Source organism: Anopheles arabiensis, chromosome 2, assembly GCF_016920715.1.
Source record: "Anopheles arabiensis isolate DONGOLA chromosome 2, AaraD3, whole genome shotgun sequence".
Lineage (NCBI taxonomy): Eukaryota > Metazoa > Arthropoda > Insecta > Diptera > Culicidae > Anopheles > Anopheles arabiensis.
Window position 1 is genome coordinate 72,797,836 of NC_053517.1, and position 22,904 is coordinate 72,820,739.

The 22,904-nt window shown below is 39.1% G+C and overlaps 2 protein-coding genes across 2 annotated transcripts in view; one reads left to right on the forward strand and one right to left on the reverse strand.

The window, feature by feature from the left end:
* The window catches only part of LOC120901010, a 91,587-nt gene that overhangs the window by 11,752 nt on the left and 56,931 nt on the right, over positions 1–22,904 (forward strand). The window lies entirely within an intron of this gene.
* Positions 2,732–7,832, reverse strand: LOC120901002 (basement membrane-specific heparan sulfate proteoglycan core protein-like). Its single transcript, XM_040308675.1, has 6 exons — positions 7,035–7,832; positions 5,943–6,194; positions 5,633–5,877; positions 4,735–5,555; positions 4,202–4,616; positions 2,732–3,215 (listed from the first exon to the last, which is right to left on the reverse strand). Exons 1-6 carry the CDS (start codon positions 7,756–7,758, stop codon positions 3,111–3,113), a joined length of 2,562 nt encoding a protein of 853 aa, XP_040164609.1. The 5' UTR covers positions 7,759–7,832; the 3' UTR covers positions 2,732–3,110.

Below are 22,904 nucleotides of genomic sequence, written 5' to 3' on the forward strand. Positions count from 1 at the left end.
TATATGGTGATTAATTAATGTTTATGTTTCAATCTTCATTAATTATCAACAAATAGCACACATCTTCGATTTGTTTAGACACCTTATTTATTATTTGATGAATGGTTTCTAATTGGGGTATAACTCCGAAACGTTTTGTCAACAATACGTTTTTGTATGACACCTAAACAGATATCAATAGGTGCCATCATATGATATGATTCTTTAACGGAAAATCATTTCCCCCATATTACCCAAAGGTTAAGCTTTTTTTTTTGACATTGGAAGGGGAAAGTTTTGTCATCAAACAATCGTTCCATGGAGAGCTACGTAATAGTTGAATGTTTTTTAGTTGGACGGCTCGATAGTTGGCTGACAGTTCAATTAAAAGCATGCGTTTGTCTGGCATAGATAAATCGGCTTTTGAAATTCGTATTTTTTGGATGAATTTTGTTTTGTATGGAGAATCGCGCCAACTAAATAATACAAATTTAATAGCTGGCAGGGAATTAATATTCAACCAGCGAATTCACACAGTATGTTGATAAAATTGGCCATTTTTTTAATTTATAAAAGAATCGTGGCGTGGAAACACAATAAGGTTGACAAATCTTTTTTGATGGAGGAAAGGGGAAAGATTGGACAGAATCGCCATGGCTGTCATGAGCTATAAAACAAAGTTTCACAAAGTTTTCTGTACAATTTTTTTCTGTGTCATTTTTATTCATGACATTCGCCGTCTACCAAACAATTCAACTATCGAGTACTAATCCACTAGTCAGCACGCAATCACGTCATCGCAATCAGTGAGATTATAATCTATTTTGGTATTCAAACTTTATTTTGGGATCACAACACATGAGAGAATATTCATTTAAAGTTTGTAGTGATTTTCATACGGTAAAAACATCTGTTTAGGTAAAAAAAAATGTTCAAAAAATTGCAACTTTTTGATCCCACAAAAGATTCGTGTCATGAGCACGCTCTTCAAGGTATTAAAAATGCACTGTAGTATCAATATCGGTATAACGACAGTGAGTAACATCATTAATACTACTTTTTAAAAAGTTATCAGTTTCTTGGCTACATATTTTTCTCGTTTCGAAGACTTCGACCAAAACTCAAATTTTCACATAGAACATACCCTGTATTCCACAAATATTTATCTAAGTATTATATTTCCTTCTGAACTCGATCATGCATACGAATTATTAAAAAAATTAATCAACAGGTTAATAAACTTCAAAACAATATTTTGTCACAAGATACGTTCACACAGCTTGTATCTCTCAAACACACATTTTTACAGCGGTAGAGAAAGACGAACAGCTTTTGGGCGAATCTGTTTTCGAGCAATTCAAGCTACCGTCCTAACGGATGCATGGTTCGAATCATTGTTTGCAATCTTTGAACAGGTTGATCCTAAGGCTAAAGGGTATATTAAGCATTTCTTACAACAAAACCCACGATACTACTATTACTTTTTTACATTACAGTATTAATATTGGACGAAGATTTGCGGTGTATGAACGCAAAAAGTTGGCGAATCTTTTGCTGGAATTTGTTTCTGGTAAAAGAGAAAAGATGCACAAGCAAAGATATGGGCTGTGAACGTACAAACTGAAAAAAGATCGATTTTTGAAGTTCTAACAATAAAAATAATTCGGTCTCGTGATGCAGTCGTCAACATGTACGTCTTAACAACATGCCCGTCATGGGTACAAGCCTAGAATGGACCGTGCCCCCATACCTAGGACTAACTATCCTGCTATAGGTAAAGCAATAACCAACTGAAAGCCAAGTCCACTAGTAGTACAGGCAGGCCTTGACCGACAGCGGTTATTGTGCCATAGAAGAAGAAGAATAATACTAAAAATATATTTATTTTCCTTTTATTCTTAGCTATTAAATACGAATTATACTTTTCAAAACAATGTTATTGTCACTCCCTGCCATATTATAGCAAATTTTTATGTCATACGGGAAAAATATTAACCACATGTTATTTACTGAGTGTACCTCACTGCTTCTAATTGTCTTTACACATACTACCACTTTGTTGCCGATGTGCGTGTTACTCATTTCAAACGACATTATGCATCACACTTTCAAAGACTCAGTAGCTCTGGCAAATATTTTTGAAGAAGCGCCACTTACAAACCAACAATATTTAAGAGTGAACAATGAAGAGTGATAAATTCAAGTGGTCCTCGAAATACACGGATAATGGGGACCGAAAACGGCCGTAAAATACCACGTATCTCGAATTTCCACGTAACTCGAATCTCATGATTTCCAGCTAAAATGTCTAAAAAACTTTTTGAAACAGATTTTTATATTTGAACAAAATGGAAATGATTTGGCACTTTACAATTGATGCGTCAAATCAGTACAGTTTGCAGTTTGAAAATTTAGAAAACCGGAAATGACTCCGAATCCACGTATAAGAAGTACCGTGTATCTCTTGAGCTACCTGTAGTCATTTTCTATGAAGCATCCTTCAGTTCGTTGTTTTTTAAGTATGTAAAGTTTAGCATGTGTTCAATGGCTAACATGCTTGCTAAAACACGTAATGTTACAAAATAGCTATATAAGTTACAGTGATATATACTGAAATCATTTCATTGGTCATGATGATTAACAAGAAACTACTATGTTCCTGGTATCTTGAACTGCGTTAATTTTTTTGTGATAAATTCTACAGGAATATATACTAGGATGTAATAATTAACAACAACAGATAATAACAGACTAATAGAAACAAAACACTATTCTTGTTGCTGCTTACTTTATTGGTTTTAAATTTATCATGGCGTTTATTTATAATGTTAACTAAAATGAGTTAATGGCAATGGCTATATAATCGTTTGTATGTATGTGTGTGGGTGTGTCCATGGGTGTGGGTGCCCAATATTCTGTCCACACCTAAATGAATCACTACCAAATGTGTGACCAGCTGCAGGGAAATGAATGAGATGCGGTTTGCTATGCGGTTTTTCTCCATTGGCCCATGGGTTAAACCGAACCGCGTGCTAGACTCGTAGTGCAAACGCTGCATTGCAATCAGACCCAGAATGGGAATTTAATTACTTTGAAATGGAAATGGCGGCAAATACCACAGCGCCCTTCAGCTATGGTAACGTTGCCTTTGGCTCCTTTTGGTCATGGCAGCTGCGTACATTTGCAGACTCGACCATATCGTCCACCAGATCCACCGGAAGTCCGGAAAGTTTGAACTGCAGGCGTGCATGTAAGTGGTTTTCCAAAATTCCAAAATGAAAAGAAATAAAAGAGAGCATGAAAAAGAGAGAAAGTGAGAGATAGAGTGAGTGAGAGAAAAGAAAGAACATAATGATTAAGTTGAAATGAAGTGCTGTTGAAAGTTTAAGTGCCCATAAAGTGGCAGTTTTGTGATACAGACGGGAAGAAGAGCTTTATGCTAAAGAGCAGAAAGCCAGAAACAAGGGATCTTTCGCGGTCAGATATACTTTTCTCCCGTTCGATGGTGCCGGCTGGTGAGTGTGGGTGAGTTTGGCTGTGATTTTAAGCGCATAAAAATATTGTGGTTACGATCAATTGATTTCTTCGCCGAGCTATCCGCTGGTGTTGGTGAGGTTGGGTTGCCATGTTTACGAGCAGTTAAAGCGGTGTTATTCATCATTGAAAGGGTTGTTGAAGGTTGTTTTGATAGTCGGTTTAAAAGCAAAAACGAAAGAGGGTCATCGAAAGTGAAAAGACCAGACAGTGCGATGAAACCCTACCTTCGAATAAATAAATATCAAGTTCGTTTGGGCGTGAATAAGCTTTCTGATGTTGCATTTTTACAATAGTTGTTCTTTAGTTATTCCGGTTATACAGGTGGTTCTTATTTGGTGGTAAAATATATATGCATGAGAAGTGTTCATTTTCAACGCAGAGGTACATTGAAATTGCACACTGCTGTAATTGCTTGTTCTTTTTCGTTGTTGTAAAACACATGAAATAATTAAAATAAAAGCATTCTATTGGCGTAATGACTACAAGGTCATGCTATATAGTATGTACATACGCACAAAAAACTGCGACCTTTAAAAAGGCTAGCGTATTCACTATACGACCCTGATCTGATCGGTTGGAAAAGTATTATAGAGTCTAATAACACTTCTGTTGTGCCTCAATGAACCTATGACGATATTCACATAATTACAGAACCGGTTGAAGATTTGTATTGCACCATACTCACCTCTTTGACGCACCCATCCAGTCCCTGTTTCACGTCCTTGTGCCGGTTTATGAAACCCTGCCAACGTACTCCACCGAGGAACACAATCAGCTGCCGGTCGGTAGGGAACACCGTCCCGAGCACGCTCCGCGCTACCTCCAACTCATCGTCTACCTGCAGATAGACGTAGCCGTCCCGGTATCCGGCTTGCAATCGATACCATCTGCCCGTCGTCAGCTTGACGCTGGACTCGAGATAGATCGTATGCAGATGTGCATCGGTTGTAAATCGCAACTCGAGCCGTCCTGCTTTCGCCACTATTGTAATAAATTTACCAAAACCCCGCCGGTGCTCGGCGGCGTGAAGTACGATGCCATCGTTCGTGCTGCGAAGCTGAAACTGCAAATCTACTGTCAGTGCCACCAGCAGAAAACTCCTACAATGGGATAGATTTTATGTTGATGAAAAATGAGAAAGAGCAAAAAAAAAATATTGCCACCATTATTTGTTGATAAACTGTTGCATAACGCACACGATCATTCCACTAGTCTTACCGATAAGAAGCGTAACTATTGTGCTGGAACCGCAGTCCCTGGGTGTGCGCTACTGAGTCCAAATCACAGTCGCCCTCGGGCCTCAAAACATCCGAACCGTCACATCGTCCCTCGCTACAGACGTAATTTATGCAGGATTTCTGTTCCTGTGCCCCAGGACATAGATCCGCGGTGCATTCTTCGGCACTGCACGTGCTGCACTGTCCTACATTGACCCGCTCGATAAAGTCCCGCTCGAGGTGTAGCACCCTATCGTTTATCATCAATCGGCTCACACACCCACTGAATCCAACCGTTCGCAGTTCGGGTACGTTGGCGATGAAGAAACGATCGGAACGATGCTGCAATAGATGACCCTCGAATCCCAGCAGATATTGGCCGTCCAGTGCCATCAGTCCCTTGCCATCGTAGCTGCTTACTAGCACCGTATGCCAACGGGTAGGTTGTAGGTTCAGCTTGACGCTTCGGAAAACCTTTTCCGACTGACCAGGCGGAACAACTCGCAGCGTTAGCCGGCTCCGTTCGAGCAGCAATGAGAAGCTCCAGCTCTCCACACCAGCTATTGGAGGCTTGTGAAACAGTAGCCCATCCGAGTCGTTCGTTCGAAAGGTCATCTCGAAGCTGAACTGGCTGGACCTCCGGTTGTCCACGACCGCGTCATAAACGGCGTACGATACATTCGCGCCCTGTTGGAAGTGGATCGGAACTCGCGTCACGGTAAGCTGCAGTCCCGTTTCATGCATTACACCGTTGTCGCCCGTCACCTGACACCAATATTCGCCGGCATGCTGATATCGCACATCACGATAGACGAGCGTTTCCTGGAACGGGGAACAATAGGGAAGCATCGTAAACACTTCAGCTGTCTGACATCCATTCTGCACCAACCCTTGCCTACATTCTCAATCAAAAATGTCCGTTCTCCGTTCTCCACCCTGTACCACCGGATCGTCTTGTGCGCCAGTCTAGCCGATCTTTTGCAGGAGAGTGTCACACTTTGCCCACAGCGCACGGTACGCATGCTTTGTTTTGTTCGTCCATTCCCACCCATCCGTGAAGCAACGGCAAACTGTTCACCTTCCAATTCCATCCGAAGCGAATAGATGTCATCTTCCTCATAGTCATCCTCGCCTAGATCGGAATCTAAAACAAACAATAATGACAACATAGGACACCATACCGAGGCAAGTGGGCAGTATCCTTCTCACCCCATCTGTTGGAAACGAGAGGTGCAGCGGTGGTAGTGGTTGCTTGCAGCAGCTCCTGCCGTGCCGCATCCACCTCAGTGCCAATCCATTTGGCGTAGTACGGCACGTTCATAAACACAACGTAACTAAACGAGTCGCAGTAGTTTGTACCTTCACGGATGCCCGAAAACGAAACCACTCCCCGGAGAAACCACCGATTCTCGCGGAAGATGTACATTCCACCACCACTGTCACCGTTGCATGGGCTTGTACCTGTAGGGTGAGCAACAAACAAAAAGGCAAACGGACACTCTTTTACTGTCTCTTGGGCCGAGCAGAACCACAGGCAGTTTCCGCTAGATTAGATGAAGTGAAAATGGCAAGTGGCAAGTTGTTATTTATGTCAAGGTCGTGGTGGATTATATGAATCCCGAGATTAAGCGAGCACTACATTGCCGACGTAAGAATTTGGAATGCAATCGTTACCAGTTATCAGTGGGCTTTAGTTTGTGTGAGCGGAAGGTGATGAAAAGTATGAAGGAGAACTTTATTGCCAAAAAGGCTATTTGAGCATATAAAATCAAATTTCTATGACATTTTGTCGTTTTGAATTGCTTTAAGAAGTGAGTTGATCAGAATAAGATTTTTATAAGTAAATTTGTGTCCTGTCCCTTTTTTCATATTTAGCGTAGCCTTACTCCGTATTCGGTATAGACTTGCCTTAAAACAATTCACTTAAGTATCATGATATGATTGTTAATCAAGTCCTTGCGGGACTTGAACTCATGATGGGCAAGTTGTTACCTCAGGAGACTTGATGTCAAAAAGATTATGATTAAAATTGTTGTAATTATTGAGACTGTATGTAGTCATATATTTAGCAGTAGAAAACATGGGAAACACCTTAACAACCTAACTAGAAAAATAAAAGGAATTCTGACCAATATGATCAACATATGTTCATTCTCCAAAACATAAATAAATGCAGGGATTTTCCAGTTGTTGACCTCTGATCATGACCCATTTTAAAAACGTGGAGCATCAAAAACAGCACAATCACACAAACTTAATCCAGTTCCTCTCCCCCCGCCAATTGTTTATGGCCGTTCCTACCGTTCAAAATTCCCGCGCAGTACATTCCGCTATAGATGAGCCGGCCGTAGAGGTCAGGATTGCTTTCGACACAGTCCGTATAGCGTACTATCGGTAGCTCGGCCTTTAGCAGCTGGTCGGAGATGCGATTTTTCTCCGTGAGACCCCAGCCTACAACCGTCCCGTACACGTCCGCAAGATACTCAACCCATATCGATTCGGTCAAATCGAGACAAACTGGTTGAATATAATTCGTAAACTGCACCGTACCGTTGAGCCGCAATAATGCCACGTCATGCTTGTGGGTGTTCGGCACAAACTTGGTGTGTGGTATGATCTTCTGCACCGTGTACGTTTGCACCGCACTACTGCCGTTCGCCGATAAACGGTGCATGCCCAGCCTGACACGCACCAGTTTTTCACTAATCTTATACCCCGTGTCACTGTTGTATACGCAATGGCTTGCCGTAAGCACAAACAGCTCATTGATCAATGTGCATCCGCACTGGTAGTCATTAAGATGAAACAATCCACCATGCCATGGCCAGTGACCCTCGTCGGCGACCCCACCATCCGTGATTCGACTGCGCAAGGCTATTTTCGGTACGCCACACTTTTGCAAATCCAACCCTTCGCGTTGAATGGTACCGTCTGATTGGGGAACGCTTGCTGTTGGATACAGCAGAACACATAACAACAGTACCAATTGCCACAAAATATTCCTCACTGTGTTGTACATTATCATATTACTAAGATCACAAAACACACGCAGAACTGATTTTACACAGCATTTGTCAGAAGCTTGCGCTCGAGTGCACGGAACACAGAGGACTGATGATAACCCATAGTCCATCGGCTCGGACCGGCTTATCAGGGGCTAAACCAAATTTGCTCGATTTAGTCGAGCACGTTCAGGCCGAGTCGAGTCGAGTGTTTGGGCACTTACAAGAACATCAAAAGATTGTCAAAAAAGCTTGTACTAAAACCGTACGTCAATTATATTTTTTTACATCTTTTCCTGAACTTTTTTTCAACGGAATATATATCAGTATTTATATTTTCAATTCTGCTATTTTTGAAATTGTAAACCAATAAATATTCATAATTTAGTTGAAAGCAGCTTGCTATTGCATTCACACTAAAAACTTTATGTACATGCTAGTTACAACTTTAAAGCATTATTTTAAATAAATATTTTTGAAAAATTTATGAAAAATGTATGGTTTTGCAAACAAAATTGAGTATCCCAATGATATGAAAAAAGTGTACACTGTGTGTAAAACTAAGATTGGCCCCTTTTATAATTTAAGCCAGAAGATTGAAACTTCAGCCTGTCAGTGGAACAATGTTCATCATCCTGGTTGCATATATTTGACAGTTTCATTCTGCCACATTGGATTTCACATTCATTTCCTTGAGTGTATAAACATAAATGCATTTTAAAATCGTTGTGTTTTGTTTTTGTTCTGTTTGAAATAAATTATAGTACTTTTAATAACATAACGTAACAACATGCCCGTCATGGGTTCAAGTCCCAAATAGACCGTGCCCCCATACGTAGGACTAACTATCCTGCTATGGTAACAATAAGTCACTGAAAGCCAAGCTCTCACTTCACTAATGGGTACAGGCAGGCCTTGACCGGCAACGGTTGCTGTGCCAAAGAAGAAGACTTTTAATTAATTGAAACATAACGAATCAAACAGTTTTTAACACATTATTAACAATTTCTTGACTATATATTAATGCTTCAGAAAAAAATATGATTCATTAGCTAACTTTATTGAGCCTGCGACAAACCAGCGTTTGTTTAGGGGAAAATGGGGAGAACAGGGCATCTTAAGCAGTTGAATGAATAGCTCTTTAGTAATTGTCTATGTTTTTGCGCATACGTTGTGTAAGGCTGGAGTTTTTTTTTATTTTGCATAAACTATGTGACATAAGTAACTTGATTAGCAAATTGATACAAAACATTTTATCTTGGGACATTCAGTCCAGACCAGACTAGTGATGGGAAAAATGAATCTCCGAAGGGATTTGATTCTTCGAATCCCAATCCTGGATGGGATTCGAATCTTTGAATCACAATCCCAATGTGGTATAGCGTTTTATTCTAGTTTGCAGCGAGGGAGGGGGTGAATTAGTTAAAGTTGGAAAAGAGGTCATTATGTTTTACTCCAAATTATTTAACTTTGCAATACTTACATCATAATTGGTGCAGGTCCCCGACGCGGAATCTTTTAGGGATTCAAATCCTACAAACGGGAGCTGATCTGATTAGCTGATTAACTTTGCAATACTTACATCATAATTGGTGCAGGTCCCCGACGCGGAATCATTTAGGGATTCAAATCCTACAAACGGGAGCTGATCTGATCAAATCTTTCTAGGGATTGAATCTTCGAATCTTCCGAATCCTGAATCTCCCAACACTACACCAGACCTCGTATGAGTTCATATGTAAATGAACCGCGGTTATCTCGACTGTCCTGTCGTATTTTATAACAAAATAGACAGTAGAAGTCATATGCGTTTTTCTCGGTATCGTGAAAATTTCGATCCGTCTATTTCCAGCTTAATGTTTTATCTCTATCTTTTGATTAGCTGTTCAGAGAGCCCTTCAAAATTTTACAAAGATGTATTTTTAAAATTGAAACACTTTTTTATACGTTTCAATCGACGAAATTGAATCTTTTGAGACTGTGTCTGTTAGCATAATTATGTGGACAAATAATATCCCATAGCCTTACCGAGCGCTATATGTCAACATTATCTGCCCATTTTGCCCCATATGAAGCATTCTTTTGCCGGTGGCCGGTCTCGTAGTACAGTCGTCAACTCGTACGACTTAACAACATGCCCGTCATGGGTTCAATCCCCAAACCGACCGTGCCGCCATATGTAGGATTGACTATCCTGCTATGGGGGGGAATCGATTAGTCACTGAAAGTCAAGCCCACAAGTGGGGTCAGGCAGGCCTTGACCGACATCGGTTGTTAAGCCAAAGAAGAAGAAGAAGAAGCATTCTTTTTTTTGTTGAATTAATAAAAATACGCATTCAATTGCCTTGAATTCTAAAGACAGATTGTATAGAAATATCATATTTTATAATAGATCCTATAAAACTTCCACGCATCCATTTGACATTGCTTAAAGCTTAATTTCGAAGTGGTAAAAATTACATCAATATACTATGAAATCTTTTTTTTATTAGTTATTTGTTAATTACGGGTTATAAATCTTATATTTTGCTAATAGAGCACTACAATAAAACAATGCTTACAACCTGGAAAGTTGCACTCAATGAGGGTAAAACTCAAGCGATGATTGTCCCACATAGGTGGAAAGAAAAACTGCTAAACGCTAGCATAACTGTAAATATGGACGGTATCCCACCTACATGGGAGAACGAACTTAAGTATCTAGGATTAATTATAGATAAAAAAATTACTTTTTAGATCTCACACCATTAATATTGTTAAGAAATGTGCAATACTAACAAAGAATCTCTACAGCCTGATAAATAGAAAATCCAAACATTCAATTAAAAATAGATTGCTAGTTTATAAACAAGTATTCATCCCAATAGCTACTTATGGGATATGTATATGGGAAAATTGTCCCATGATGCATAAAAAAGAGTACAAGTAACTCTTAACAAAGTACTAATAATGATAACTAATGCACCACCAAGGACTAGGCTAACTCATCTCCACGAAATTAAAAAAAAACCCGAAATTTAGAAGATATTAGCATAGCTAATAGAGAAAAAATGCAAACATCAAATAATATTATAAGAAATATTTATTTCTAGGATTAGGTTAAGTTGTACAGTTAGAAATAATCTTCAGCATAGAAAAAACATTAGTATAAGTTAGGATTAGATAAAATAGATCATACCATATTGAATTCATACCATTCCCACTTGCAAAAACTGAACGGTCTCAGGGCTAATTATAATAGATTAGGCGTTGAAAAGCAAAACTGCTGTAACTCGCGGACCCCCCACTATCAGTAATGTAATAATACTGATAAGTTTCTCCTGAATAAGAAAATAATGTTGTGTTATGTTAGATGTGACATGATCATAACGACTCTGACAGCATCCGTAAGTAGGGGAAGGTAGGTAAAGACGGACACGTTAAGGGAAATGGTAAAAATCTAGGGATATATAAGTGCAACGACCTTGAAAATGTGCATGTATTATCTTACACTCATGTTTTATCAGAAAATGTGTTGAAACTTTTAAGTTTCCATCGATTTTTGCGTTTTTTTCATGAATGAAAAACAGGATTTTTTTCGTGCGGTTTTGAAATGTTCGGGTAAGACGGACACCTGGTATGGGAAAGATGGACACCATGAAGGGTAAGATGGACACCTGCAGAAAACGTTGGAAATTGAAGAGTTTTACAGTATTTTAGCATATTCTATCGCTTTTCATGTCCTGGTACGTTTATAAACCAATTCTTGGCCTATTGCAACGACGATTCATTCAGCCGTGGTTTTAGAAATTGTAAACAACGCTTCTAATATATCGTAGAATGCAGCATCTAAAACATTATTTGAAATATCGCGCACTTACAGCTGAAGTTGCTCCAGTGTACAGAACAACAGTCTTGAACTTCCTTTTAGGAAATTACTTCGCGAAAAGTCCACGACCTAGTATTTATAAGGGACTTGTTAATAGTTTAATCCATTTTCCACCATGTCAAAATTCAACATTTGATTTTTGTAATCCCATAGATTTTCTCATCTATTCCTAAACGATGTCGTATCAATGCCTCATATTTTTATTGCTTAAAGTTGTCCAAGTCGTGACAAGATATTGGATTTTGTGAAGTGCCTCATCTGCGTCGAGTGAGTAATAGCATAACGAGTGGCTAGTATTTTTTACTATTTCTCTAGTTTCTGATTGGTTTATAGCTTCGGAATACCCATATTTAAGGTATTTGAAGAAATCCATTCATCACCAATTGATACAAGAAGTAAAATAAATCAATAAATTTGGTGTCCATCTTTCCCTACAACAAAGTGTCCGTCTTTCCCGCTTTCGTGTCAGGATCTTTAAACTACCAGAAAACAAGATTTCGTGTTGCTTTCATTCTCGTATTTTCGCCAGTTTTTTCATTAATGATCACGACAACTCATTCATGAAATAAAACTTCTGGAAATATAAACAATACAAGTTGTAGAGCTTAAGATCCGCAGTAGTCAAATTAGATCCACAAGGGTGCACACCATTGAAAATTTATTTTGTTGGTGAATTTAACCAATTTTGCATATATTATGCCAAAAATGTTCTCAAATGTGTTCTTCAACTTTAAGTTAGGATGCTGCATAGTTGATTTTTTCGAAAATTACCATTTTGATGTATTTATGAGAAGTGTCCATCTTACCCGCAGTGTCCGTCTTTACCTACCTTCCCCTACAGGGTTAGGCAGGGAGTAGTTTTAAATTGATTGTAAGCCATGATGCAAGAAATTTTGACTGTTAATACGATAAAATGACTGTTTCTGTTATAATTTCGAAAAGGTACAAAAGCATTAACATGTTCAATGGAAAGGACGCACGTTTCTCTCTTGTATTCAAACTGTATATTAAAAATTAAATACGTAAAATCCATTTCACTATTGCATTGAATTGAACGGCAACCATGAGCCGCAGCAGTTCACAATATTTACGTTAAATAACAAAATTCCACCCAACTGACAAAACAGTTCATTCAATGCTAAGTTTGCTCACCACCACCATCACAGATTCAGTAAACGGTATTGCATGCAGATGAATATAAATCTTTGCTTTGTCTGCAGTGATCTCTTCTTTTCTTTTTCACTCGATATGTACGATGTTACGATGGGTGTTGCTTCTGCTAACTGTATGCAGATGATCCTCTTCCTTGCCAGCCATGAGACCAGAGCATGAACCGAGCAAAAACTTCAGCGTGGCATAATATTTACACTGAAAACATCTGAGACCCTCGCCGCAACCGACTACCGACCCCACCTGGTCACAACATTCGTGCACTCGTGTGAGTTCTCGTGCCATTTTGCAACCACAGAACGGGAACTGCGAACGAGACGTAAAAGCAAAACGCTGTTTGCTTCCTCTCGGCAATACTGAATACATGTGTGTGCGTGAATGTGTGTGTATGTGTGTGTATGCATGTACTGGGAAGAAAATAAATTTTTCACTCACCGGTAAATATAATCGATCTCTTCATCTACTGCCGATCTGTGCCCCCGCGGCCAAACCCAGAGCAGATGTGCTCGGCACACAAAACCACCGTGCAGTGCACCCACGAATGGCATTCGTGCCTAAAATTAGATTAACGATGTGTTTTGCTTGCCCGTACTGGAGATCAATTTTTTACGACGACTTTACCTCACCGGATACGCTACACCCGAGTGCCGAACTATTTTGCTGCGCTGGTTTTTAAGGCGGCGGAAGGAGCCGCTCTCTGAATATAGTTGAGATAAAACAACCCAGGGAGACGGGCACCTATCCCGCCGCATGGTGTATTATTTTATAGTCTTCCTGATACACTAACCTGCTTGTTTTCGTATGACAAACATAAAATAGCTTACCATTTTCTTGTGTTGGAACCGCTGAGGACAAGAGCGTAAACGAAGCTGGAGAAAGCTTTGACAGCTTTAGACAAATTGACCTTTTGCCGGGAAAAGCTGTGTCTTGGGACGCTAACCAATGTTTTGCCAAGATGTGTTTACTAACGCTGTTGATTTCTGACCGTGGCATGGGTAGCACAAAGTAAACAAAGTTTGAGAGGTGTTGCTGGATGAAACCTTATGGTATCATAATGTTTTGAAACTAGTATGTCTTCTGCAGGCGTTTGAAAACTTTGTACTTCAAATTTAGTCTGCAGTTTGTGTTTTCCATATCGTGTTTAATTAGTACGCAGTACGATAAGTTAGCAAATAAGTTATATATTTCAACTAATAAAAAATATCCATCCTTCATCTTCTTCATAGTTCACTAGTTAAAGAAAATCGTGTATTTTGTGGCAATATATCGTTCAATTTTCTAGCCTTTATTTAATCGCGGTTGCTAAAACAATGCTACACACCACACCAGTCAAGCATCTCACTTTACATCCAAAAAAGAACTTGATTGCAGTGCCTCGTGCAGCTATATTTGCACTCATAGTTCCATTCTCCATATCAACTATCACCATGTCAACATAACAAAACAGCGCAGATAATCATGATTTAGATACTGCCATGAACACCCATGATTGCCCCGAGCTACTGAATCAACAAAACAGGCAGCCATTGTCATTCGCCGGCAATATCACCCGTCAATAAGCATCAAGCTCACGAAGCATTAAAAGACTTCCGTGCTTCAGTGCGAATCTTGTGCTACGTTGGCAGTTTGCGCTCGGATGGCTAAGAGAGTCGGATAATTTTGCTGCCACTAGTCGACTCGGTCGCCCGATAGAAGAAGGCTATCGCATTGTTTATTCTCATCATAAAACCATCTTCTCATAAATCCCTATTATGTCTCCCTGTAAGCTTCCGCCAGTGCTTAGTGACGATTCCGCAAACACGTTAAAAGAGCGAATGAGTATGACACTCAATAGCTTTTGTTCTAACGAGATGATAAAGTTGGGGTTTTGGTTTTTTTGCTACATCAGATAAATTTTGTGTAGGTTGTATTCGCGTCTGAAGCGTACTATATCACTTGTTTGAAATTTTTTGTGACGAAGCAGAAAATTCGCAGCTCATATCCAAGAGAAAAGCAATCTACTACAAGAAGTTTATTAATACCAAGCAGTGCCGATCGTTCCATTGTAATCAGAACAACAAACTCATTTCAGAATGGTTTTTTTTCTATAGAGATTTTGAGCCTATTGACTTCATTCGTCTCTTAATTCACTTTGGATTAGTTGGTAGTTATTATATCACATTCCTCTATTGTCATCACTGCGTCATTACAATGTACGTCCTTCATTTTCATTGCGTATAGTTTTTTTTAAGATTGTTAATCAAATGTATGAAATATTCTATAATTATACTGTCGACAAGGATCTCGTAATACACGAGTTTAAAACATTATGAAAAGTATAAAAAATCGACTATCCATTCAGTTTATTATTGATATAATAACAGTTTAGTTAATCCTGCTATTTGCACTGCTCAGTGTAGTAAGTACAAGTGTCTTACATTAGAAACATTTCCAATTTAAGGGTGGAAATCATTGTATTTACTAAAGTTCATTGATAACTTCAACATTTTCAAACTATAAATATAAAAAAAACTTATTCAGTTTCTTGAATGAACTATTTCAAAGCAATCGAAATCAATATGGAGATATTGTGTTTGGTTATATTATTATGCCACAAATATGAAATGGCATGAAAACTATTGTACATTAGTAAGACTATTTGAGACTATTGTTTAAAAACCTTTTTTTCAAACAATGCTTAAAGAAAAATAATACCAATGCGTGTATTAAACCAGATGGATAAATTCGTTACTTTTGTGCATAACCTAAAACCGTCAAACATTGAAGCTCCACACTGCTCGAAACGCAAACCCACCTTCCCACAGAACCTTGGGCAATCAACTATGTGGGATAAAGATTAATTTAAACATGATCCACTGGCGTCATTACGCTCGCAAGTCATGCGTTAAGGTACCGTAAACAAACGGTGGGATTAATGTAAATTCCTACGAAATTACGATCAAACTGTGCGTGATCAATACCATTAGCTACCAACTACTTCATTTGCAGACGCACCGAATACGCGTCAATCATTCCGCGAGCCCGTCGTTCCAGCCAACCAGGTCTGGGTCGACATTACCAGCCGCTGGTGTATCTGCCTCACACATGTTACACACATTTCCTCGCCCTGCTTGATTGATTTTCCCGAGAGACGGCTTGACAGAAACCTCCCGGGCCGGCACCGTAATAATATTGGGGCAATTTAATCATTTCCAGCTGCTGCCGCGCTACACACATGGTGCACGCGAAGGGGTCGTCTCCATTCGTGCATACATTCGATATCGTAAATGTTCCACAGGGATCCAACAGTCCTGCATAAATCAAGTTTTATTCTAACCCGTTGCACGGCCACGACTAGCACTCGATAGCAGAACACACACACGCACACTCCACGACATACACAAAAATCAATCCTTACCATGGCATCTTGTCGAGTCAGAGACAATCAGGCAATCGTTTGCTCGGGGAATCCGCCAAGCTAACACGGGGAGCCGTTAAGCGATCGTTGCCATTATCATCACTGCCAATCATCATCATTTCCTGGCCGGGCTATATCCCATCACGGTACACCGTTGGTTATGGCACTGTAGAGAAAAGTATCGAACAGAGTGGTACCCCGGGCCGGAGCCATAATGTTATTACGAAAATGGCAATCCACACCCAAACCGAAGGAGGAAAGGATTATCGAATACATAAAAACTGCCAATAAGCTTCGCTTCACTTTCGCACAGCCAGTATCCTTTACCGGATAAAGACTTTGGGCCTTGCTTGGTCGCTGTTGCTTGAGTGTACTTGCTGTAGGAAAAGCTGGAAAAGAAGAATAAGATATTTACTCCGTGTCTTTGCCATATGTTGCTTGGATTATGTCAAACAAGTTCAGATGCTCATGTTCCCTTTGGTTGGTATCGACGGAACAGACAAGCACCGATAGTGTGTAGATTAAGTCCGGAGATAAAATGAAATTTTGATTGAAACACACATCACAACAGTATGCTTTGTTGCGAGTCTATGAAGCCATGAACATAAATCAGCAGATGTAGAGGATAGGAACTACTTCTCCGGCCCAATTTATGTAAAAAAACACACATAAAGAATAGTAGTAATCGTGATAATTTGTTTTCCAATGTAATAAACAAGTCGTGTTCTAAATTTTAAATTATTATGACATCTGAAATGAGAATCTGAAATCATATCGATGTTGTTTTTTCTGTATCTTTGCTAGTTTTAAATGAAATCTAAAAACAAAAGCATTTGACATGTATATTTGGAAAGGTGCAGTTTTGTTGTACCTGTATACATTTCCGCTATGATACTTCACTTGTCTACTGCCCAACGATGGAGATTTGAAATGTACCGTTACATACGTGCCGCTGACCTCTTGCACATGGTTGGCATCCAATACTGTTTTCTAATTTTTCCAAGATCCGGCATAACTCCCCCGACTGTTTATGTAAACAATTCCTCCAATATCTATGGCACACTGCCAAATTTTCCCATACCATCAAACGACCGTGAGATTGCGCTGGTATAAATTTATATAGGTCAGCCGTGTATGTAAGCTACTGCTCGCACACTATAATACTACACTGAGAGGAGATGAGTTTGTTTTCTTTCTTCTTTCTTTCAATGCAATTGCTACCGTGGGAAGAAGAGAAAATTTCCATGGGATTTTTTGTATTTACCCGGACCCAGGTGTATCTTCCATTAACAGTCTGGTTCAATATCAGAGCATTTTGCAGAGAAGATAAAAACAAAGCAAACACATGTAAAGACATGCTGCAAGTGGTTGTGATATGGTCGGCTTCTGGAAAAGTTGAAAAAAGACGGCACAAACAAACGAACTCGGGAACAAATTCGAAAAGTTCTATCAATTACCACCTGTTTGCTCGCTAAATCCAAACATAGGACGGTTGGAGTGTTTCAACTTAATGGACAGCACTGTGGCTTCCATTATCATCGGTTGATAATTTTCCGGGAAAAATTTGGAAAAGTTTCATTAGCAGTAACATGCTTGCTGTAATTAATTAATTTTTTGCTTTTAAGTGGAGTTTATTCAAATTTTAAGTTAATTTTATAGGGGGGGAATGTTTGAGATATAAATATAAAAAATAGTAGAATATAGACTCCAGTAGAATGAGTTACTTAGCTATGCACAGGTACCTTCTCATAGGACCACTACTTATCATCTAAAGAAACTTAAGTTAAGTTATGAATTATCCATGCTCATTTTTTAATGAGCATCTGAACGATGTGCAATTAAACAAAGCAAAGAAAAGGAAAAGGAACGGGTTTTTATATATTGGGGCGGTCCCGTGCACAGTCGTCAACTCGAACCACTCAATAACATGCCCGTCAAGGGTTGAAGCCCAGAATGGACCGTCCCCTGTAGCAAGGATTTGACTATCCGGCTACGTGGTAATGAATTAAGTCTCGAAAGCCTGTATAGGCCGGCATGTCCACGTAGGACGTTACGCCAAATAGAAGAAGAAGGATTTATGGATCTATCATTATGTCTTGCTAACAGATGTTGGAAATGAATGAAATGTGTTGTACATATTTTTTGTAATATGCACCCAGCTATGGAGGGAATCAATAAGTCACCGAATGCCAAAGCCCACCAGTGATACAGTAGGTTGTTGACTGATGACCGTTGTTGTGCCAAAGAATAAAAATAAGAAGAAAGTTTTGTCTATTATCCGGAGACTTCGAGTCTACACTTCTAATTTCAAAGCAGTGCGATGCCAAACGCATAGTACTGGGTATCTACCCATTTTAATAAAATATATAGCAGTGGTCAGTAAATTAATCAGCTTCCAATAGCAAAACAAAATTAGGTTTCATGATAGGGTTCCACATTCAAACGTAAGATGGGAAAAGCCTCTTCCTTTTGGCAACAATGAAACGCTTGCGAAGTGACCGCTCGTTTACATTAAATATGTTCCAAAAATGTATGTCATATATGAGTTCTAATGTAACAATGTATATGAGTTCCAAGTTGTGCTTTTATTATATGTATCAATACTCAATACATTGTATCAATCCGAATCGTCGCTCTGTTAGAAAATCTAATCAATTTTCTAATTAGTAATTTTGCTAAGTCTGTTTAAGCCGATATCATCACGATTGAAACCTAAGGTATACTATTTTTTACTAAAAAGCTAGTGTAGTATTTACAAAAGTTAATAATTTATAAAAGTTAATGTAGCCTTCAAATTTCAACATTTTAATTAACATATTTTAAAATCAATCAGTGTCAAAAGCTATGACAACATAAATTTTATTTGCCGGCTGTTCATTGAAATGCTCACACTTAATGTCACTGCTGTATTCATACATCAAAAAGCATGATGAATCCCTTCTACCGCATATTGCATCCTCTCTAACATTCAACGTCCCGTTATTTACACACCGTTTTAACTGTGCTGAAAAATCCGCAATGCGCACAATTTAACCCTTCCAGTGAACCCCTAAATATGTAGTAATCCAGGAGCAAAATCATATTTTAAGCGTAACCAAATGACTCGGCGCGAAAAGGGAACGATCAAAGGAGGGCTAAAAACAACCCCACATAATACGTTTAAGCTCGACCTGTCACCAAAGCCATCCGAAAAGATGTATGGATAGTCCAATGCGTTTATTTCTGCCAGTCGGAAATCCGACGTACAGTTTGTGCTTGGAGTTTTTTTGCTCTTGGCTGTGTCGTCTTTAAATCATACTTTACTCTTTAACCTCGCCATTCATCATTCTAGCACTATTTCTTTATCACTGCTTCATTTTGTTTTCCTTCTCTCACAGTTTATACCGTACTTCCATTGCATTTGTGCGTGTGTAGTGTGAAAAAATCCTTTTATTCGTTACTTTTGCTTGTTGGCGTTCCAATAGCACATGCACCGCCATATCGACCGACTTGTAAGCTCGTACAGAATCGATTACAGCGCCGTACGTACATGCTGGGTAAAAAAGCTTCCACTCGAGCAGTGTGATATAGTGCCATCGGGCACGTTTGTGCTATTTCCCGCAAGTCGGAATCATTTGCCTGTCAAATTTATTTGTTCATAACAAATTTATGAGCACATGTTTATTCCCCAAGTTGCGGCTTCCAAAAAGGGGTGGCATCAGATTTCCCAGCCCTTGTCCGTACGTGCTGCCATGGCGGATGGAAAAGGACGTAACACAAAAAAAGGATGGAAAGTAATACACGATCCAACACAATCACAACTTAATTGCACGGTGCAAACACACGCGCTCGCAGAAGCTTCAAACTTCTTATGCTGCGTTGCAGAAACAAACAGCCGCAGGATGGGAATGAAAGGATGTAAAAAAGGGGAATTGATCGTAAAAGATGCCGGCACCGCGCCCCAGAGGCACTCGTGAACGAGTGATAAGCACTAGCAAAGAAGTGGCAAGCGCGAGGACGACGAAACGTATTCAATTCCCAGCGAACAGACACATCATCAGCCAAAAACCGAAAGCAGAGAATGAATTTTTAACGGCTGCTGTTTTCACACTCTACTCACCAACAGGGCTGATAGCAAAGGTTTTACTTTACTTACTTATAAACCGTCGCAGTTCTCTCGGATGAAGTTCTATCGCGATATGTTTGGGGTTGAACAGTTCAGCTGTAAAAAACTACACGTTGCTTCTACTCAAACTTGGTGGGTTTACAGACTCTTTAAAATAAAATCGTATATTTTTGTGAAACAATAGAGATATATCATAAACTTCTTTCGTTATTATAACTATAAATTAAACTAATTATGAATTGTAAAAATTATCATTTTTCAAGTACAGCACGGTTTTTAAAATTGTAAAATAGTAAAAATACTTACTTTAAATACTTTAATTAAAACTTTAAACACTTCATGTTTTAGTTATTTTACTGCATAATGTACAATATGCCAGTAACAGCCATGGTACTGTATCATCTGAGTTTACTCTGTTCGTTAATCTGCAAAATGTTAATTAGTCAAACGTGTGAACAACCCTACACTTGATCACACTTTGAAATGCAAACTCAATGTCTTTGTGCTATGCACATCACACACACTCTCACACATTGATGGTTGATGCAATGCACACAAAGTGCATAATTGATGACTCGATTTCGGTACTGTTGAAGGTGAAGGCATCTTAGTACTCGAAGCGTCATGATGCTGAGCTGTTTGAAGGGCTTCTTAAGCATTCCTTCAAAAGTTGTTTTGCGATGATATTTTCTTTAATAGAAGAAAACGTGTTTATGTTACGAAACCATCAAATTATTTGGAAAAAGGTTTTCAACACATTTAGTACCATTTTCTAATAAAATGCTAAAATAATTTGTGTAGAAATTTAATATTACACAAATTTTTCCAAAAGGTAGAAATAAATTATATAAATCCAATTCATATTTAAAGCAGTATTTTTTTTGTTTAAGCTATGGTTTTTAAATTTATTTTCAAACGTGATGCCAACCGTTATCATCTTTGTACATAATCAGTATCAATTAATGTCCGTTAAATTTGTGCATTAATCATTGAAATAGTAGTACAGTTCCAGTTCAAACCCTTACCCTTTACCAGATGCCATCAATCGTGAGCACAGCGATACGAAAAGAGGTGACCGGAAAGGATATGATTATAAATCACCTTAAATCTATCACATTGAAGCGTTGCTGGTACAATTATTTGTATTTATTTTGGCACCTCATTTATTTTCATTAAAATAAACACACCATACGGTCGGCGGACTTGAGGTGGCAAATGATTGAATGACTCGATGCGGATACCATTATGTGACATGGAGAAAATCTTAGTATTTTACGATAGAGTTTAGTTGCTTCACACTGCTTTATGTTGTGAAAATTTACTCAATTTAACATAACACTTTCCAGGCTTAACGAAGAAAATGTACGTATTTAATATTGTAATGTTTAGTGTATTTCGAGCAATCAACAAAATCTTATACGCTAACATGATATATACAATTATGTTATTTTTTTTAAGTTATAATTGGTATTTCTTCTATTGGGCGTAACGTTCTACGCGGACATGTCCGGCCTTTATAGGTTTTCAAGACTTAATGCATTACCAGGTAGCCGGATAGCCAATCCTTGCTACGGAGAGATGGTCCATTCTAGGCTTGAACCCATGACGGGCATGTTATTGAGTCGTTCGTGTTAGTGATGGGTAAAATTGGCAAAAACCCGGAGTCGACTCCGATCCGACTCCGATAAATTCAGAATCGACTCCGGAAGATAGGTCCGCGCTCCAATATCCGGAGTCGTCGCAGTCGTCGGAGTCGTTCGGAACCGTCCGGAGTCGTCCGGAGTCGGAGTCGTCCGGAGTCGGAGTCGTCCGGAGTCTTTCGGAGTCGTTCGGTGTCATTCGGAGTCGTTCAGAGTCGTCCGGAGTTGGAGTCATCCGGAGTCGTTCGGAGTCGTTAGGAGTCGTTCGACTCCAGACGACTCGGACGACTCCGGACGACTCGGACGACTCGACTCGGACGACTCAGACGACTCCGACTCGGGCGGATCTAGTGGTTCCATTTGCCGGAGTCGGAATCGAACTAACAATAGTCGGAGTCGGATCGGAGTCGTGAGTGCGCTCCATACAGCACATCACTAGTTCGTGTTGACGACTGTACAATGGGACCGCCCCTAAAATTCACTATTGGTATTTAAATCATACAAATCGTGAACCATAGTCTTTTTATTTGGTTTAAATTTGATTAGCTATTGATCTAAACATTGGCTTTTTCTTCTTTTTGGCGTAACATCCTGCGCAGACCAATCGGGCCTCGTAGCCGTATTAAATCCTTGTTATGGGTCGAGCGGTCAATTCTAGACTTGAACCCACGACGGGCATAATGTTAAATCGTGCGTGTTGACGGGCGAACCGCCCCTTATATTGGCTGACAACTTTTTCTATAGTTTTTAACTAAATGGATCGATGTTTTCTTTTACTTGTTTACAATCGACTTAACGCATCTGTTTTCGAATCGTAATCGTAACGTATTGAAATAAATTTAAATTATCCATAACTGTAATAATTAAATTAAAAATATTCTCTACAAAAAATATCCGGAATACTTACAATTGATAATGTTTCTAATATTTTTATTTTTAATTTAAGATTTTAATTTAAGATTTGTCTTAGGATAGTTCGAACGAACTCG